The 21098-nt window shown below is 36.7% G+C and overlaps 1 protein-coding gene across 1 annotated transcript in view; it reads left to right on the top strand.

The window, feature by feature from the left end:
- Positions 1-16635: 16635 nt before the first annotated feature.
- The window catches only part of baiap2l1b (BAR/IMD domain containing adaptor protein 2 like 1b), a 31436-nt gene continuing 26973 nt past the window's right edge, over positions 16636-21098 (top strand). Inside the window, exons 1-3 of the mRNA XM_028041766.1 lie at positions 16636-16991; positions 19786-19861; positions 19993-20079. Of these exons, the coding sequence (XP_027897567.1) occupies positions 16941-16991; positions 19786-19861; positions 19993-20079 (214 nt within the window). The 5' untranslated portion in view covers positions 16636-16940. The remainder of the gene's footprint in view (positions 16992-19785; positions 19862-19992; positions 20080-21098) is intronic.

Below are 21098 nucleotides of genomic sequence, written 5' to 3' on the forward strand. Positions count from 1 at the left end.
TCATAGTTTGGCTCACAAAGAGATACATTTTTATCTGTCTTGTAGTTGCTATTTTGAATCTAAACAGAAAATGTTTTATTGACATGATACATTACCTGTTCTGCAAACACTTATGAGAGTAACACAAATCTCACATTTTTTGAAGAGTGAAATACGTCTAAAATGAATGTCTCATCCAAAAAGTGCACAGTTCCCCCCTGCATCCACTCAAACCACAAATTTTCTGAAATTGATTTGTTTTATATTGTTGGAATTCACTCTTTTTCTTATTAGCCTCATTCCCTCATGTCTAAATCACAATAAGTCTCCAAACCGAGATAGCCCTCTCTGCTGTTTGCTAAATAAATAAATCTCCGCACAAGATTGTCTCTTAAACAAAGCTAACTTTTTCCACACCATTCACATTACGTTATTTAAATCAAGAAGCAACAATTTGTCCAGTCAGTAGAAATATAATTTGCAGGACTGGCTACAAACCTCATTAGATTATATGTCCTCTAATCTGGACAATGAAATGTCAGCAGTGGAGAAATCCTCTGGACTGGCTGGCATCCAATTGGAAATGAAAAAAAAAAATCTGCCCTTGTGGATTATAGAAGCTGCTGCAATATAGGACACTACCAGCCTTCTCCTCTCTTCATGCTGTGTGCTGGTGTTGATGCACCAGGGGTCCCTTTTTTGTCTCAGAACTATAATTTGACACCCCATAGGCAACTTACAACGCGGAATGTCTGTTAATATTAATTTTGTATTTCTTGCTTTCTTTTATGTCTCTAATTTTTATTTTATTGCCGCTCCAGTCATGCAGACACTAATGTTCTGAAATGTTAAGTACGAATTAATTATGAATACATCTACATGGTTAAATAAATGATAAACTAGTTTGATTAAAGCACATGTCACTATAGCAGAAACAATAGCAACAGAATTACTAACAAATTGTTTGTGGTTTATCAAATCTTTTTAACAATCCGTTGTGTGAATTATAAAAATAGTAAAAATCAATAATGCATCTTTGTGTAGTGACCTTTGAATGCTTTTTAAGTCAATAGACACTTTACTAGTTTTATATATTCAGTTGTGTTCAAAAGTATATGCACAACTCTATTACAATCCCAATTTCTCACTGATGTTTCAATAGAAGACTTCTTAAAATTCTTTTGAACTGTGCAGTACAAGAAGATTTAATCTGGCATTACATGGAATTGCATGAAAATGCATTTTTTATGCTTTATCATGCTCTTGCATGTCTGTGGGTAAATTTCTTCAAGAACGTAAAGCCAAGATTTTAAGCAGCAGTTTCCAGCAGCTAAAAACATTAACACATCAGCTGCTTCTGTTTATCTGTTTAGGATGATTCTCATCTCAAACATTAAAACATGCATCTTTGACCACTTCTTTTAAAAATCCTTTAAGTCTAATTCTGCGACAGTTATGAATTTTGACGTTCCTGTAAATACTAGTGTCAATTCGAGCAGCTAATGTATTTCTCTTTATTTAAGCCCTACAAAAAGCAAAGGAATCTGGGTACCATGAAAAACTCCACACATTCTCAGGAAGAATGCCACAGAACTCGGCTACAGATTTAAACTTGCAACCTTGGTGCAGTGTTGCTAAGCACCGCTCCACTGTTCACCCTCATAATTATTTCTTTTCCAATATCCGCAGTTTTTGTTGACACACCAATGCAGCCTGTTGAACTAAATTAAGATAAAAATTATTTTCACCCCTTACGGCAATGCAGATAAATTACAGATGTTTTTAAGAATTATACATAATGTTCTCTTCTCTTGTTAATGGTGACAGTAAAACAAAAAGTGCTGCATGCAGACTTCTTGGTTTCTGTGCTAAATTAATAATAGAAAACTGTTAAAAAAAGATGTTAGAGGTAAATTAATGGTTGATAACAAAAGGCTTCATGTGTGAGTTTTGCAGTTATAATCTGTCTCTTTGACAGCAGAGTGACTCAACAGGATAAAAAACAACATGTGTATGTATGTCCGTGTATTCAGGCTTGTGGCTGTGAGCTTTGCTTGTGTGCCGAGTCTGAGGAATGGGATTCGTTGTAGTTATTGAGTTTTTCTCCCGCTGCGGTGGCGTTTGAAAGGGAGATTTCTAGCCCAGCGAAATCCTGCGGGGTTTCTGAAGAAATGATCTCCACAGCTGCTGCAGATGTAATGATAACAGTACATCACCAGAAACAAATTACCACTTTAGTGCTGCTGCCAGCTTGTCCATTTGTTTATTGCATTTGACCAGACGGAGTGACAGTGAATAATTATTTGACCTATTCTTCATTAGAGCTCTTCTTCACATCAATATGTTCTTCACTCGCTGCTTTGGATTGTCTGCTTTCTGCAACATTGCCCAAGGTTGTGTTGGAGTGTGAAAACACACAATTAAAATCAAATCACTCTGAGTGCATTTGATAAGTCATTGTATACATGCACATATCTGCGAGGGGTGAAGAAGCTGGGTGTAAGGAATCAAAGTGTCTGTGTGATTTTGAGCAACGTGTTTTTCCACATGCAGCGTCCCTGTTGGAGACAGCACAGAAAAGACTCTGAGAAAAACAAGTTTTTTTGCTTGTTTTTTTTTTTTTAATGAGACTGGAGGAGAACTTTGACTTTGTAATTAAAGTTTGGGCAGAAAGCAGGGCTATCTTTTGGGAGCTGCAGTTTTCTACGATTTCACATACTGTTACGACCCAGAATTCCCCTTCAGGTTGTATAATTTAATTTATTAAAAACGTACACTCTGAATTTCAATAAATGCAGCTCCCATCTCTGCAACAAAACTACTCTGTGTGTTTTGGCTGTTTGGCTTCTCAAGTTAATTTTAAAATCAGAGACACGTTAATTCATGTCATTATTTGTTGCAGCTGTTAAGATCTCAGTTAATGAAAGAGAAAATGAAATATGCAGCTGGAGTCGGCTATTGACATTCACAGTTTAAAAGCTCTCATAGCCTTTTTCATTCACTGATGTTATATCAAACTAAAGTTATTAGGGTCAGATAAGGTTACCAAAAGTATTTCTATTTGCTAAATACCAAAATCAGAACAAAAACTTTGACATTCTTAGAATTTTCTTTGCATTTTCTTTTGTATTTGGTGGAATAGCCGTTAAACTTTGTGACTTGGGTCATATATTTGGGGTTTCCTCCCTCAAGAATCTCACAAAAGTCTACAAGAATTTTGGTCCATTTATCCAGAGTTGGTAAATGAGTCTGGTTTTTAAGCTGCCTTGGCTGGGAACATCTTTGCCAACATACAAAATTTTCTGTGATTTGTTGTCCTCATGCCACATGATTAATATGGCGGTGTCCTTGTAATGTATTGTCCATTCATAAGCATTGCAGTCCATTTGGGTTGTTAGAACATAGGATTTGAAAATATGTTAAAATAAATTTCAGATCTGACATTTGTGCAGACAAAAAGAGAACATTTTAAAGCGAGGCTTTCACATTTCCCCTTATCAAGGTTTCCGACAAAAATCCCAGATGTAGCTGTAAATTTAAACTTTCACTGTAGGGATATTTTATATCATCCTGTGCAAGCTTAGATAATTTTGAACAGCTTATGCTTTGGGTAAACAATTTACTTTATGGCTGTGTTTCATGCTCTCTGTGTGCCTATCTAAAGAGGAGCTGGGTTTTTTTTCTGGAAAATAACATTTGTTTTTTCGTGACAAGCTAAAGATGAACTGGCATCTCTAACCAGCATCAGCAGACTCTTTGATCTTTAAAAAGGATGGATTGCAAAGTGTCATATGCAGCTGCTGTTTTCCCGTATGTGGTGATTCATTTGTGCACACCTCACACTTTTGTGCTCATTTCTTTGAAACCTACTTTATTTCTACAAAGCAGATACTGAGAACATTAGATAGAAGTAAAAAGATCTATGCTGATCTTTTGCTATTTGTTCTCTCAGAATCGATAACAGACCAAACCATGTCTAGTAGAAAGACACATGATAACCTTTTGCTTTAACTGTAAGACTTTATGTAAGAATAATATTTTCAATTTTAAGGTCAGCTATGATTAGCAAAATTAAGGTTTTCTGTTTTTGCTAAATGCTAAAATAACAAGAGTGAAAGTTATTTAGAGAATTTTTTATAAGTTTATTTTAGCCAGAAATTGTTGTATAGCTTGATTTGCTTGCTGCTTTAGATCATTGATCAGCACCAAGCTCAATGTTTTGGTCAAACAGGTGCATCTTCAGACCAATCAGACAATAGTTTCCCATGCGGAGGGCCCATAAAAAAGTACACGTCCAAACTGCTACAAACAGTCAGAGGATCATCAAGGCTGACCTTCCCTCCATTCAGACCATGGACAGTTCAAAGGTTAGGAAAAGGGTGGCTAGCATCTCTGCAGACCCCACACCTGCTGAACATAAAATGTTTAGGCAATTAACTTCAAGTGGAAAAAAAAAAAAATCACAGAGGCAGTTTTCCCCCCCACAATGTCTCTCTGTTTTGAACATTTTACAGCCTAAGCAGTCAGATACTCCAGAGTAGCTGACTATTTTTTTTGTTTCTTTTTCTTTAGTAAAAGTTGAATGTACACACATATACATTTTTTGTACTTTTTGCTCCTTTTATCTTTTACAACATTTTATTTACTCTTAGTTCACTTATTTATCCTTAAGGCATGTATTCTGTGAGAGTGTGACAACAGAGTGAAATTCCTTATTTGTGTACACAGTCTTGGTCTATGAAAAATGATTCCAGCTGATATGACTGAGTCAGGTGTGTAGGATGCCTTGTTCGCACACACCTTTTCAGCTCTACCCACAAATGGTCAAAAAGACTGATTTGATTTGGGCACCGCAAAACCCTGACTTTGTTGTTCCTAAACGAGTTTGTAATTAATTAGGTGGTTTCATGCAAATCTGCTGTAAGCAGGTTAAATAAACCCAGAGAGAAAAAGAGAGTCAATTATCCTCGCTGTGTTTAAAGGAAACTCAGTTCACTCCTGAATCTTCCTCTTACGAAATTGGGCATTTGATGGATTCAGGTACTGTTCAATTTAATTATAACATGTAAAGTCATAATTAAACTTTAGTCTTAATAGAAAATACTGTGACGATCACTCTTGATACACATTAAGGTATTTCAGCACTGCAATATTTTGTGTCATATTCATCTATTGATTACTCAGTGCCATAGGTCTTTTACAGACTTACAAAGAAAAGTCTGAACTGGACCATCTTGTCTCGGATGAAAGATTTTCTTTTAGAGCCAAACACAACAGCAATGTCTCAGTACATGACTGATATAGTGTCCATACTTCAAGGCTGACTCACTTTATTATCTTTGGTTATAGGCAGCTTTACTGTCAGATATAATTTTGTAAAGTAACCTATGTTAGGGAAGCTTTTGTCTAAATCTTGGGATGATAGAGAACACTATGTCCCCTACAGAGCACACCGAGCTCTCCTTGAAACTGCACAAAAAAAAATGCAACAATTGTCTTAAGACAAGGCAGTGACTCTTGTACAATAAAAATCATCTTCTACTGTAATGGGTAGGAACACAATGTAATCCAAGAGCAGCAGGTGTGAAAATGAAAGTTTTTTTCTATATTTTACATTAGACATTTAGAAGCCAATTATCACTTTCTGGACTAGATGTTAAATACAATTAGTCACCGCTTTATTATGTGATGTTGATTCATGAGATAAATTCCCTCAGTTGCCCAGTAATATTGCAGACATGTGACTCTTTATGATCCTTTTATCTTTGTAGAATCTAATCTCATGTTGGTGGCTTGACTTCCCCCAGGAGGGCCCAGGATAAGTGTATTATCTAGATCATTCCACTGCTGCTAACGAAATCACCAACAGCCAACGTTTCCTTACCCAAGAGATAAACCCATCCTGCCTGCAACTAGTTGATGGAGTGTGTGTGCACGGGCATGCATGCACTCTCTCTGGTCCGATTAAAGCCCTGCTCTCCACTGACATTAGCAGATCATGTGGCTTTCATCAGAAAAGGGATTTCAGGACAAAAAAACATTAAACCTGTTTTTTTTTCATGAGCATAAATCCATGCAGGATCTAAATATAGACCCTGGTTGTTTGCTTACTATATTTGAATGTGATATTCCTCCCCCCCACTGGCTAAGCGTAAGGCCTTCCTGATTCTGCACCAAATTCAAAGTTTATTGCTTTACTCGGAACAAAAGACAGAGCAAAGGCTGCGGGTTCGTAAGACAGATGGGGAACAAGGCTGAGCATGATTCAGGGAATAGTCAGAGGAAAAAAAAAAACAATAGCTTGAATTAGACGTATGAGCTTCTGGCACTGAGGGAACCAGTGGGATCACCAGATTCACCGTTAGCATGAAAAATAACACCAGTGTGTTGGAGAGTTTTGTGAGCAGAATGGATATGTTTCAATATAAATGAGTCAGTTTTGTTGCCTAGATCCATCACATTCTGTCTCCTGTCTCATGTGGACTCTAACCTCAAGTGTTCAATGAGGCAAAATGGACACTTGATAAAGGGACAATTAAATGGCGAATGGACAAGCGTCCATACTGTTAAAACCCCTATAGATCGCATTAACTGCTAAGTCAACTAAGTTGTATTTGTTCTTCTAGCACAATTTTCTTCTGAGTGACAAATCTAAAACAAATCAGTAATTCACGCCTCTTTATATTCAATGAGCAGAACAGTGAAATGTCATTGAAATGCACAACAGGGCAATGCGTATTGTTTGACAGGCACTTGGTGAAGGGTTGGTCTGTGCCAGACAACCCATTGGTCACCTCAGTTCCAAAGGCCATTATTGATCACAGCAAGAACCTGTATGAGCGATTATGCTGATGTCCCACAAGAGTTTCAAGGTTGCTTACATCTACAGCACTAAGTTTTGCATAATTGAGAACATTAAGTATAGACAAGCAGTTTGTCCCAAGGACATCAACAGCAGTTTCTTTGGGCAATTTTCAGCAGTGGACATATTTTATGAAGTTAAACAGATATGGACATATGTTTTATTAATGAAGTAATCCTGATTCTTGATTTTATGACCACTCCTCTGTGGTTATGATGAATAGAAACATTACTTTAGACTTTTAGATTTTTGGATAGAGACATAAATGATGCTGTTAATACTTTTTACATGATAAGACTATGAAAACACTGGATAAATAAAATAATTTTCAATTTATATTTAATTAATGTTAAGCTGATTAAATCAAACATCAAAATGCATCATTACAAATTTATGTTACCTTACTGAGAGTATCTAATTTTACAGTAAAATTTAAACAACTTAAGTTCATTTACAAATCTATTCAATAAATTTGAATATTTTTGAAAAGTTCATTAATTTCAGAAACTCTGTTCAAGAAATCAAATACATAATGTTTTTATTACACACAGATTGATATTTCCAAGTCTTTTTTGCTCTTAATTATAATTTTCTGCCAGAGCTAATGAAAACATGGCATTTAAAATAACAATTTTACATCAGACCAATAAAAAAAAAGTTCAATATAGAAATGTAGGCTTAACAAAAAAAATAACTTAAGAGTTTTTTGTTTATTTTGTTTAGTTTTTGTAAGGATAGGGCCTTATAAAACATCAAATAAATATTTTCCAAATGTGCTTTTAATAATGAGCTTCATCCAAAAACATGTATTTCATTCAATAAGACTGTATATTGCACCAGTTCTCAACAATGACAACCAACAAAGGCACCTTACTAGAAAAAAATTATCCAATTCATAATTATGTAAAATCGAATTTTGTATTGATTCAGTACAAAACAATACAGATCTTTCCATAACAACCCAATCACACAGACAGATTCAGTTACATAAATTCCAATTTTTCATTTATTTCAAATACAATGAAGTTAGATGCCATTGATAATAAAAAAAAATGGTTGGTAAAAAGTTAACAACTATGGAAGTTCAGCTGAGTTTATCAAATCCCAGAGTTTACACAAATTTCTAAAGTTTCACTACAAGTAAGTAGAGAAGGTGGAAAGGAATGACTGTATGACTAGACACAACATGCTGGAAGCTCAGAGAACAGAGCAGAGAGAGCATACACAGAATACAGAGTACACGACACTAACTACAATAATAACTTAATCAATGGCTTCAACCAGAAAATAGATATAACTAAAAACAGAACCAGTAATTGTGTCAACAGGAAAGAGAAACAAGGAGAGTCTGAATGTGTGTCTGTGTCAATGTCCAGGAAGGAGAGAAGAGTACATTCTGTGAAGAAAAAAAGCAGAGCATGCATGGTTAATGGTTTTAATAGCTGTTTCTATGGCTTCATCCAGGATACATACAGATAAACATGGATGCACCAAGCCAGGGGCACCAAAAGACAAAAACAGAAAAAACACATTAGGTGAATGGCAGCAAAAGAAGCTAATAGCTTCTAAGATCTTTTTCATGATCACTTCATGGTAAAACAATTTCAGACAAATATTTAAAGGGCATGTTGCTTTGTTAAAGGAACTTAAAAAATACATAAATAAAGCATGCTGTGCTCTAACAAGTATGTCTTTATGTGTCAGTTTTTTTCCCTACCAGAGTCAAGTTAGCTCCTTCCTTACTTTGAACTAACTAGTACCTTATATTCAAGTCACTTTTTATGTTCCCTTAGTTTTCATTTCTCAGATATGAGATAGCATTTATTTTATAACCCATCACATCACATGTGGCATCCCTAATGGACTCTCATGGGATTTATGGATTATTGTCACATGGTATGCAGCTGAAGGGACTGAAACGTGCTACATTATTTCCTCTGGTGTTCACAGAGTGAAAGCAGCAGTGAGAAAGATTTGTGTAAATATGTGCACACTCAAGCTGGAATTACACATCCGGGGTTAATAAGAATTGGAAAAATGCACAGGCATGCGCGACCTTAAACATTCTTTACTTTCTTTATTTTCCACATAAATTAGATATTCTGACAACACATTGCTCTGTCGGTTTAGTTTTATTAATCTGTGGCAAATCCTCAGAATCCTTATTTAACAATACATATTAAAGTTTAACTATGAAGAATAGTACACATACATCCACAAGTGTTGAGGTAGTATTATACAAGCAGTGCAAAGCTTCCTTCTTCTGCCATAATGACACTTTCCAAATGAGCTTTAGATTCAGAGGGATTAGGAAGGTGTAATTAACCCACATACAAACCTGGAGTATTTAGAGAAGGCATCAATATGACAGAGACAACAACTAGCACATGCGTGTGCATGTGTCGATGTGAAGAGCTTTCAAACAGATTGAGCCAAAAGTCCCGCTTGTGCAGTGCTTTGTAGCTAAAAGTGACAGGTCTCATCTTGTTCAGACAAGAATTGTAGGCGAGATGTCGCGGTGCCGCATTACAAGCTTTCACAGCTTTGAGATGTTTGGTGTGATCAAAACTGAAATCCAAAAGGGGCTCTGCATAAAAACAGTGATTATGGAATCAATGTTCATGCTAATGTCTGCTGCCACAAGGCTTGGCATAGAGTTTCTAAATGACAACTGTTTGTAACTTTGAATTATTTCCCTGCTTGAGGCTGCAGGCAGCTGTGTAGAGTGCGTCAAATTCCGGCTCATCTTTTCTTGTATCTCTTCTGGAAAAATAAAGTGGATTTGTGATCTGTGGCATTTCTGAAACTCAATGGAGGTTTCTACAGTTTTGACAGAAGGTGATTTTATTTGTCACTGTCGCAGTCACGACTACGTGGCCTGTTTACTCGCACATTGTTTGGTATTAATCATAACCAATCAGGGCATCAAATGACTTGATGGCATTTGCTGATTACATTCACTGTCTGGATACAGGATTGCAGTTCATGCATTAACCTAAATAAATCCCATGTCCAAATGTTGAATTGTCTCAAACAAAGATTTGAAGTATGACGAAACATCATTGCTGCTGTGGAGTACATGTTTCGTGGTGGTACAGAAGCAGAAAGGGGCCTGTATGACTGGAGACCTTAGTTTCAAATAACATAGCTGATTTGTGAGATGTGTGGCTCTTGACATTCTGACTGTTATTACATTTTCACCCACTGCTGATCACAATATTACCCAGAGCAGGAAGTCGCTGCCGCGTTTCCCTCAAGATCCCAGACCTTTTTAATCTTATATTTGATTTGTTATGGTTCTTTCCTGTGAAATCATTTTAGAAATGTCTTGAAATCCCTTTTCCTTCAGTACAGCAGGATAATTTCACTTTTCAGTTTTTAAATTGAGTACATTTTAGAATTGTTTTTAACAAAATTATGTGGGTTGCACTGTACGGGTGGATCTTTTGCTGGCTGCATTTATCTAATCACCTGCTGGGATTCAAAATGAGCTGTTGGACAATCTTTTGATGCCTGGTGATTCACCTTACTCCTTTGGAGACCTTCCTCCTCTATCCGCCACAACAGCTCCACATCCACCTGCATGTCCGCTCCCCAACCTCTCCACTGCTCAGAGGTCGCCACCAGTCCTGTGCACATTTGAACACGACTCTGCCAGATCTCTTGGATCTCTGTCTGTCTTTCACCCCCACTTCTAGGCCACCTCACAAGACAAATATCTATTCCTTTACCACCATCTTACTCTATCACCTGCACAATATCACCAATCTCACAGTCTCCACCTTGCGTTACAGACACTGGTTAAAGAACCCAAGAGCCCCAAGCCCTTTGCACCGTTTTTCCTTTCTTTGTAAATTAATTGTTTTCTTATTTTTATTTTTTATTTTTTACATTGTGTCCTATCCATGATTATGCGAATGTGTTAGAAACCTACCAAGAAATATAATCTAAATTGATCAGACTTCCTATTTACCTGTGGAATGAATATAACACGGCACCGATCATAAACATAGCATTTTGGTGTCATCAGGTATTCATAAAAGAACATTAGACATTACTAAAAAACCTTTACATCACAAATGTATAAATGTTTGTTAAATTGTAGTGGGACTTTAACTGGAGCCACATGTTTTGTTCAAATGTGTGAAATCTTTAGCTTATTAGCCTGATTATCAGCTTTTTTGAACAAAGTTGTTGCAGAAATCACAGGAAAGTTACTGACTGTTGGCAGAAATCAGAAGTTTGTCATCATTCAATGACAGAGCTCTTCCCTGATCACAGATGACAATAATCGACAAATATTGATTATTGTCAGAAATTTTCTGGGAAACCTTCGAGTGTGGCAGCTACAGTGTGGTTATTGAGCAGTTTTTTCCAGACATGAGTTTTTCGTCTGCTGTTTTCTCTCTCTCCTCCTCACTTTCTCTCTTCATAGTCCAGTTCTCCTGACACTCACCATGACAGTTAAACTATTTATTATTGCACTGAAACCTCTGTACTTTTCGGATTTGCTACAGCTAAAAACAATGCAGTTTTGTATCTATTATTGTGCAGTATGGCAAGACTTAATCTCAATTTTTATTTGACATGTTTGATGCATATCTGTAGTGGTCATTTGGAGTGAGCCAGGTGTTGTTGCCATCTATAACAGGACAAACAGGAAAAACAACCATGCACAGACACACTCATACCTAAGAGCAATTTTAGAGAAAGCTATTAATCTCAAAAGCAGGCATGCTTGGGGAAAGATAAAAACTCAATGCAGAAAGACCCTAGGCCATGATTCGACTCCAGGACCTTCTTGCTGCAAGGCAATAGTGCTACAAACTGTTCCATCATCCAGCCCTCTGGCATTTTTGTTGTTACATATCTGCAAGGACAAACAGGTATAGACAATGGGTGGATCATGCAACTGAAAGTTCTTTCCAGTCCATCACAGAGCCATCACAGTCAATAGTTAATCTAACATGCAAGTCTGAGGCTGATAGAAAAAAAGTGAGGAAAGGCTGTACATGCACAGAGTGAATGTGCAATCGCCCCTCAGTGGCTCAGATTTGAAGCCAGAACCTTTGTTCTGTAAGAGAACAGTGCTAACTATATAACAACCTTGAAGCTCAGAAAGTACATCATGTAACAAAAAGCTTCCAGTAACTAATTTGCTTCCTGCAGCATGTTTTGCATCAGATCATTTTCTGCAGTATCTAAGTATAAAACTGAAGGATACCTGGACAGATGACTCAGCGCTTTTGAGAAGCAGAGGTTTCTCCTCATGAGCATAAAAATTTATACTTTACTTCTTGTCAGTTCCCGATGAAAATGAGTTCAGACACATGCTTCTGTCACAGAGGAATGAGGGAATGGACATTAAGTCTGTGTTAACCTTTGAAACCACCTTCTTCTAATAATTCCAAAGTTTCATTTTAGTTTTAGATTGATGCCGAAGAATTTTATGCCTTGGAACAAACTTTGATTCCAGGAAGCTGCCCCTGAACAGAACAGCTGAAGGAAGGCTATTCATGTGGTAATATTTTTTTTATCTTTTTATCATTTTTTTTGTCTGTTGAATTTTAACATCTGCAACGGATTATTCTTTCTGTTTAATATCAAGTACTGTAGACTACATGGAGCAGTAAGCTCATTGTCTACAAATATTCAGAGATAGACAACAAGAGTTTTAGCCCTGGGTCATCACACTGTCCCAGCTGACAGAGACTAGATTTATGATTTTACTTGAACAAATAATGAGCTCCAACATAGCAACCATTTGGAAATAGAAGGTTTTTTTTGCACACCAGGCTGTGGTGTTGGTTGAAACTGATGAGTATAATGAAGTGTTTTGTGTCTTTGCCTTGCACAGTTTCATTCTGTCCTTGCACTATTTAAAGATCAGCATGACTGACGTCAATAACTTAAGACACAAAGAGTTTCTGAGAATTATGACTGAAATAAATACGCAGGCAAAGGTGATTACATTCTCCGTATTGTAAAAGGTAAACTCATTTACCATCTTCAAGGGCGGAAAGCTTTTTTTTTAACTATTCCCATTGTCTGTTCACTGCTTCTCTGTAAATGCTGCTGTGAAAAAATATGGCGTGTGTGAAAAGGAGGTGGCCTTGCTGGCAGAGCATAAGCAGGCTCTATTGAATGCGTTTGTACACTTAGGTGTTTAGTCACAACAGATGAGGAGCTGTCCCTCAGAGCACATTCACAAGAGTGACTATAAATGACCAGAAACATTAGCAGAGAGTACAGACCAATACAAGTTAAAGTTGAAAAACATAAGATTTGGGAATGGGTTAGGATATTCTCTTTCAATATTGTGACACCTTTGTTTGCTAATCAGCTAATGCTGGTAATATAAATTTTCCTCATTCTGTTTGACAGTTTAACAAGATCTATGATTGAACAAATAGTCAAAAATCCATTCTCTGACTGGGAAAAAAGTATAACCAGTGTTACTGCTGGTGGAACTTTGATTTTAGTTGTTCTCAGAGGATTTTGTCATCAACTGTTTACAAAGAAGTAAAGGATAGACAGCAACCAAGATGATGCATTGTTTAAGCACACTGATGTGTGTTTAAAACGCAACAAAAACATGAGGAATAGAGGATCATTCTCTATGAACAGGCAATATAAACTCAAACAGACATTGATAACCTAAGAAAACTACTGAAAACACAAGAAATCCAGACTGGAATATATTAAAACCTTTGTTGACACACCCCAATTTTTGTGGGATAGTATCCTCTGGACAGCTGAGACATAAGGTAAACATCTGGAGCTGTCACTTTTTGACTGCGTGGTAGCAAGAAGAGTATTCACCTTTCAATGAAAAGGTTGTAAGTTTGGTTTTGTTTTCAGGCCTTGGTGCAGTGATATTTTTTTAATATCAGTCTTAACTTTCCACTGTCACTCTGACTATATGACTATGCTTCTTGGTTGAAAGCTGAACCTCTGCCACAGTATAAACTTTTTTCCAGTCTCAAACAGGCTTTCTTCCAACCAGCTTTTCTTTCTATGTTAAAGAAAGGTATCCCCATGGCCATTTTATGTTTAATGTGGTATCTTCATTATACTGGGCAGTGTAATTTTCTCTGCAGAAATATTATCTTGCAGTCAGACCAATTTTTTTATAACTGTTTTGGGGGGTAAACTGAGGTAAAAGAATCCGAGAACCTTCTTCTGCACGCTTACTGTCATCTTCACAATTTGCCCTCCTACATTTTCCTGATAAACTATAAAAGGGACATGCCACGTCTTTCTTACACACCTGATTTTAAAGGTGATTGTTTACATTAGGTTTTATTCAGGTGTTTCAGAGTAAATGCATGCCACACTTGTATGAATTCTTTTAAAGCAGTTTATAGTTGTGCACTACTTTGTGTTGGTCTGTCATATAAAATCCTACAATTTACACTGGTGATTTTAACATGGCTATTAGGAAAAATCTAAAGGGTGATAAATACTTTTCAAGGCAGTATACTTCAATTGATTTACATTAATTCCAACTCTCATTAAACGTGGCAGTCAATTTAATGAGTTACATCCCTGGGATCTTATAGACAGATTGACCAAATCAGGCTGAATGACAACAAAGCTTGCACCTGTGAACATTTTTTTCTTTGTCCTTGAGAGATGCAACTGGTTATAGATGCTTTTTTTCTTAGCTTTACATTCCTTTCGTATCGATTTACATCAACCCAGTGGGAGGTCATAAAGACAGACACGATGCAAAGGATATCAACAAGAGAGGAAAAGAAACTTAGGCCTAACACTCACGTTGGAGCTTTGGAGACTAATTACTCTGTGTGTGCCACTTAGCAGCATTTTGAAAGCTGGGAGAGCAGCACTAGACATTCAGAGCCTCAGGGTACAGTCTCATTTTGCATTCAGCTGCTTCGGCAAGCCCCCGATGGCAGCAGAGCGCTTTCCAAAGTTTTAAACTGCGATGACATTTACAAAGTAAGGTCTTGGCATATTTGCTCTCACAGTTGCAGCACGTGATATTTACAAATCCTTGGTGTTTGATTTGTTGGATGCTTGGATACAGTTTATGTTAATTTAGAATGGTCTAGTAGGGGATTTACTGAAACTGTTGCCATTACAGTGTCATAATGCTAAGTTTATCTGAATGACAGAAACACAGGCAATGTGCCTATAAAAAAAACATGAAAAGAATTGGTAAAAATCATTCGGTTATAAAATCTGTCTTGACTTGACTATGAGGGACATCTAGTGGTAGATCATTATATTTTGATCAGCAAGTCCAACAAACTTTCTTGATTTATATCCTGGGGAAAATAACAAAAAAGCAATAGTAAAGAAAAAAATCAATGTTGGAATAACCTGGTCATTCACAGTATATTCAGATAGTCATCTGGGCTCAATCTTTGGCAACATAATGTTGCTTAACCAATATCATCAAACCCCATTTAATACCATTACTACCACAGGCTTGTAAAATAGACAGAAGCATCACTTAATCTACATCTCTTCTTACCTTGATGTGTCAGTCACTCTGCATTGGTGTAAATCTAAGCTCGTCAACAACATGACCTTCTACCATTGTTCCAAAGTCCATCTTTATGCTCCTGAGCAAACTGAAGCCTTTTCCCAATTAACCTCACCGATCAGTGGATTTCCCAAGGCTGTTTAGGCCTAATGCTTTAAGTTTCCTTGGTATTGTGAACGCAGAACACTCTCACTTTTGCTTATGAACATAGCCATGGTGTTTGTTTGTTTTTTATTTCACCAAACCTTTTAAGTCATTCAAGATTCAAGTCATACAATCATTCATTGTTTTTATCTGACCACATTTCTTTTGCAAAGATGACTCCTCACAAACCTTACAGTTTTTGTGAAGTGTTGAGTTTCACCTTAGATGTTTAACATTTGTTGATGCATGCCAATAATATGACCCTTCTGGAACAGTTTAACATCCTGTCCAGAACAACAAGATTTGCTTTGCAACATAGCAGTTTTAGAAAGGAGAAGCCACTCACGGTCTGTTAATGTTGAATAACTTGTCACTAACTGAAATGCAGTTATTATTATTATTATTATTATTATTATTATTATTATTAACTCTTAGGTGGTGCATTTAGTTATTATGCAAGGGCAATGTGTATGCACGGCAGACTTTTAAGATTTGACAAAAAAAAATTCTAGTAATAAAAATGTAGTTGTAAACATGAAAAGGATTAAAGAGGTTTAACTACTTTTGCAGGGAACTTCATATCCACCTTTGGTGTCTACAGTATGTATGTGCAACCTGCCTCAAGGGGGTGCCCGAGGCCCATAGTTTATCTGTTTTCTACTTCTGTGCAGCCTGTCGGATAAGTAAAGCTATATGCAAACAATGGATACAAAAATGTATCGAAAGCAAGCAAAAATGTTACTAATAAACTAAGGCTAGCAATACTAAATCTATAGCTAATTGTTAAACAGATGATTGAGCAAAACTGTAAGATCAACTAAAGGTGTGGAAATCAGTCAAACATATATCTACAATGGAGTCAAGTGCGTTTCAAGCTTAAATTACATAAAACATGTCTTCCGACAACGATAAATAAAACATATATATAAATAAATACCAACCTTCACCCGAAATTTTGAAGTGACATGGGTTTATTATAAAATTAAGAAGCATTTTCCAGTTAAAAGTTAAAATGTTAAATGACTCTTTGGCAATAAATAATCATTATGAAGTTTCATAAGATTCTTACAAAAACAGTTAAGGGTTAAAATAGGCTAATAATACCTCCCTCCACAGGTCTCCTCCCCTTCTGTGAACTAACCACCTACAACAAGTTTGACAGCTCAGCCTTTTAGTACCGAGCAGCAGTGGTAACGACAGAAAAATTGCACTTTCTTCCACTGAAGACGGGTTTTGTCTTATTTTTTGTCGCCATGTGTGCGTCCGGCGTTTCCTGTGGGCTATGAGGGGTTTTATACATCCGTAGGCTTTGGTCACTTCTCTCCCCCCTGGGATTCCTTCTTTCCTTTTTTTTTTGGCTCGCGTTGGTGTAGCGTCTGAGAAATAAATTCGAGGAAAACCTCTGCTTTTTACATTTATCCGGGCGTCGAGAGGAGGATAAAGATGTCGAACAAGGTGGATGAGGCGAACAAGCTCGCCGAAAGTACATACAAGGTAGGTGTTTTGGCTGCTGGTTTAGATGGGAAGCTGGGAAGACAACAGGTGCGACCACGGGGGAGGAAATTCCTCCATACTTAAACAGACGTGGAGCACAGCAAAGCTGAACAGGTGTTGACTAATTAAAAGCGTATTGCTCATTTTAAAAGCAACATTTAATAAATTTGACATGGAAAGAGGTTATTTTTTTCTCCCACTGTAACATGGGAACTTGTATAGATTAAGATAAACTGTTACAAGGACTGTTTAGTAGCATTTTGTACATTTTCAAATCTTCTTAGCTCCCTTAGCAGCCTGTTTAGCTCTGCATTTTCTTTTTAACTTACAGTATTTAAACGCTTCCAAAGAGTTTTCCAACAGGTTTTGCCTGAGTACAGAAAGCTGGTTTTTGGAGAGTTGAATCACTGGTTTTGAGGAACTAGCTCCACCCCGATTCTATTGTTTTCTTAGAAAAGAGTTACTTTTTAAGTATCATCCTTATCTCAGCCAACATGTGGCTCTGCCAATTGATTTATTTTGGATCTATATATAACTTGTTTGTGTGGACTCATCTAAATAAATTGGCGTGTAATTGAAAACATATTGTATTTATTGAAGTTATCCTAAGAAAAAATTTTGTTTGAAATACAGGTAAATTGGTTTCTTCAAAAATGCAACACATACACAAACCCAGTTTAGAGTGTAACGCTATTACAAAACACTTAGATATTCAGCAAAGTGTAATGTTACATGATACCAAAAAGAAAAAAGTTCTCTCAGCAGATAATGACCAACACAAAAGAGCTGAACAGGTTGTGATGCTACCTAACACTTTAGCGGAAAATTTAGTGAAAGGAAAAAGTGTGGCAGAAAAAAAGTTGAGTAAACTATAGGATTATACAACAAAGCCCATACAAGATGTTAGGGGAGTTTCCTGAGGTGTGAGCTGTAGTTGGGGTAAATGCTTTACCAGCCACCACACACAGAAGTATATATAGGCCATGGGCTACAGAAGTCATCAAAAAGATGAGTTTCATTTGAGAATTAAATTATTGAAATAAACAAACTTTTCATTTATTGTTTTAATTAATTGGGATTGTAAGTTTGACACAGAACGCCTTAAGTACAAATGAGGCCTAAATGTGTTGCTTAATTTAAGCAGATTTCCTCAATATTAGGTTGAGAAAAGAGCTACGTAAAGTGGCCAACTGTTTTTGCCACTATGCATTTTGTCAGCACAACTGGGTCCCATACTGTGAGCAAAACCCACATACACATGTTGACTGGGGATTAGCAGTGCAACCATTAAGCTTGAGGTTTTAATGTAAAATTCCTCTTAAATATATTTTCTTTAAAGATTATTACTGTATGCATGTTTTTATTTTTAAAAGGCTTAATAATAATAATAATAATAAATAATAATAATAAAAAAGGTACCAGATTAGCATAAAAAAAAACCATAACAGTTGCCAGTTCTTGCATTCTGCATGTGTCTCTCCACAGGTAGCCAAGTGAAGGACTATAAAGAACTGGAGTGAGGGGGGAAAAGCAGACTCAAGGCTTTTCTTATAAGACTTTAGTCCTTTTGAACAGCTTTTATTTGCCTGGCCTCTTGTTAGGACAGCCCCCGCAGCTCATTGAAGTGGTGAAATACAGGGGAAAGACTCCGGGTTTAATAATTTAGGTGCCTGTGTGTTTTGTGTGGTAAGATTATACAGCAAGCTCCTCAGCAGCCATCACCTCTTGTTCACAGTTAATGGTAACAAAGTGCTCATAACAGATATTGAAATTATATGATTTTGCTGTGAAATTAATTGAAAGTCCACACATTTCACAACATGTCAAAATTTCTCAGAGTAACAGCTTATCTTTCAATTAATTGATGTTAGAAATGTAAAAGCACAATTATATCGAGTTCATGAATTATATTGTGGCTTGTATAATCCCTCACATTTTTCATAATCTGAGTGATGCATCTTTATCTTAAATGTCATTTCCTGACTTTAAGGCGTGAATCCGAATTGGGTGACTATTACATGACTCATAAAACATTGATTGCAGTGGGTGACTTGCTGCGCTTAACTGAGGTTTGATCGTTTGTAGACATGGGTTTACAGCTAAACTATCATTTCATTTAAGGTAGGTGCCTTAAGATAATATTTATTTGGTGCTTTAGAGGTGAATTGAACTGAAATAAATTTCAAATTACTATTTTAACACAAAATACTTGGGTGACATGGGATACTGTTTACTAGTAGTGTGTGAATCTATTTAACATCCATCCATTCATAGATTCATCCACAAACAAGTACATAAATTTGGGCTGCACACCATCAAGAAAATAGCTAATTGTGATGAATAGTGCGTTCGTGATAATAATTACGATTGACCCACAGTTTTCTCCTGGCTCTTTACTCGTTTCCCTTCGTTAAAACGCCCCCACCACTCATTGAGGTATAGCATCTCGCCAATGATTGTACTGATCTAGTTTTGGCATTGAGAGCAAGGAATGTCATTTAAACAGGACAAATACATTGTTGTTATATTTCATTTGCTTTTCAAATATAATAACCTACCAAATATTGTATCCAGTCAGTCCTACATGATTGTAGAATTCCTCCTATTGATGATCCAGACATGATTACTTTGCTGCGTCTGGACCAAAATAAAATTGCAAGATATTTAACTGACTTGCCAAATAAAAACCTGGATCTGCATTTAAACACCCATTTTGTATGATCTTCTTAACTTCCACCTCCTGTTGCTCATGTTTAATGACATTTTCTCTCTTATGGTCACTGTCTTCTTGCAGAATGTGATGGAGCAGTTCAACCCAGGCCTTAGGAACCTGGTGAACCTGGGAAAGAGCTATGAGAAGTCTGTTCATGGTGAGTTGCTGTTTTCTTTACTGCATTTTCAGGTACACTGATAAGCTATTGTGGATTTGATTTAAGAAAATGCAATACATCTACATCCTTTCTGTGGCCTTCAACCACAAACATTTTTGTCATTTCCCCAGCTATGTCCATGGCAGGAAAGATGTATTTTGATGCACTGTCTAAGATTGGAGAGAATGCTGCTGTATCTCCTGTCTCCAAAGAGTTGGGTAAGTTTCTATGTTGCTCTCCTCTGGGATTAACAGGGAACATCTTTTCACAGTGAAGATCTTTCTCTATATCGCTGTCTATCTCCATCTATCTCTGACTCGCTGTTTTATTACAGTTCTTTTAAGGATCTTTAAAATCCTTAACAGGCAAAATTTGTTTTTGAATTTTTGTTTTGTCAAAAAGAAGGATGATGAAAAGTTTAAAACCATAGCCTCAAAAAAGGAGACATGCGTGATGGAAGTGTTTCCAGTGGATTTGTTGCAACAGTGCTTCAAATTGTGAAAGTGACTAGATGGATAGCCTTGAACTTACACTTTTTGTAAATCTCCTTTGCCATCGAAAACAAAACATTTTCAATGATTAACTGGAGCATTTTCTTGTTGAAATACCCAGTGATCAATGCACAGATGGGCACCTGTAGTCTGCCTGCCGCAACATCTCCACATGTCCAGTTGCATTTTGACAACTCTACACAAACCAGACTTAGTTATTTCATTAAGATAAAAGCTCCTGCACTGTGCCTAAAACTTCTTCAGTGGGATCTTCTTGTCATATATGAAATGCTGGAAGGCTAAAGAAAAAAGTCAAGGTTTTTTGTTATTTTTTTCCTCACCAGAGAATATGGCTTTCTTTCATTGTCAATGTTAGGTACTCCCTTGGAAAGTCCAAATTTTCACATTTGTGGAGTGGGAAGAGATGTGGCCTTTGTGGTTTCTGATTTGCCTGTGTTTTCACCAACAACTATCTGGATACTCTGGATTTCGCATCAGGCGGCCATATTGACAAAACCAAAAACAAGAAGAAAATTTTTAAGTTTGCAATTGAGAAGAAAATAAATCCATAGATGCTTATGTCTGCCTGGTGTTAAAAATGTATGAGAAAGTTCCATGCCATGGTAATTGTGCAAAGTCATTCTGTTTGCAAGACGCTGCTCACAGACCTCTTTGATTGTTGTGGAGGGGAGTAAAGCGTCTCCCATCCTCCATTAGCTTCTTTGCTTAGGTTGCAGAAGCAAACC

Source organism: Xiphophorus couchianus, chromosome 16 (genome assembly GCF_001444195.1).
Source record: "Xiphophorus couchianus chromosome 16, X_couchianus-1.0, whole genome shotgun sequence".
Classification (NCBI taxonomy): domain Eukaryota; kingdom Metazoa; phylum Chordata; class Actinopteri; order Cyprinodontiformes; family Poeciliidae; genus Xiphophorus; species Xiphophorus couchianus.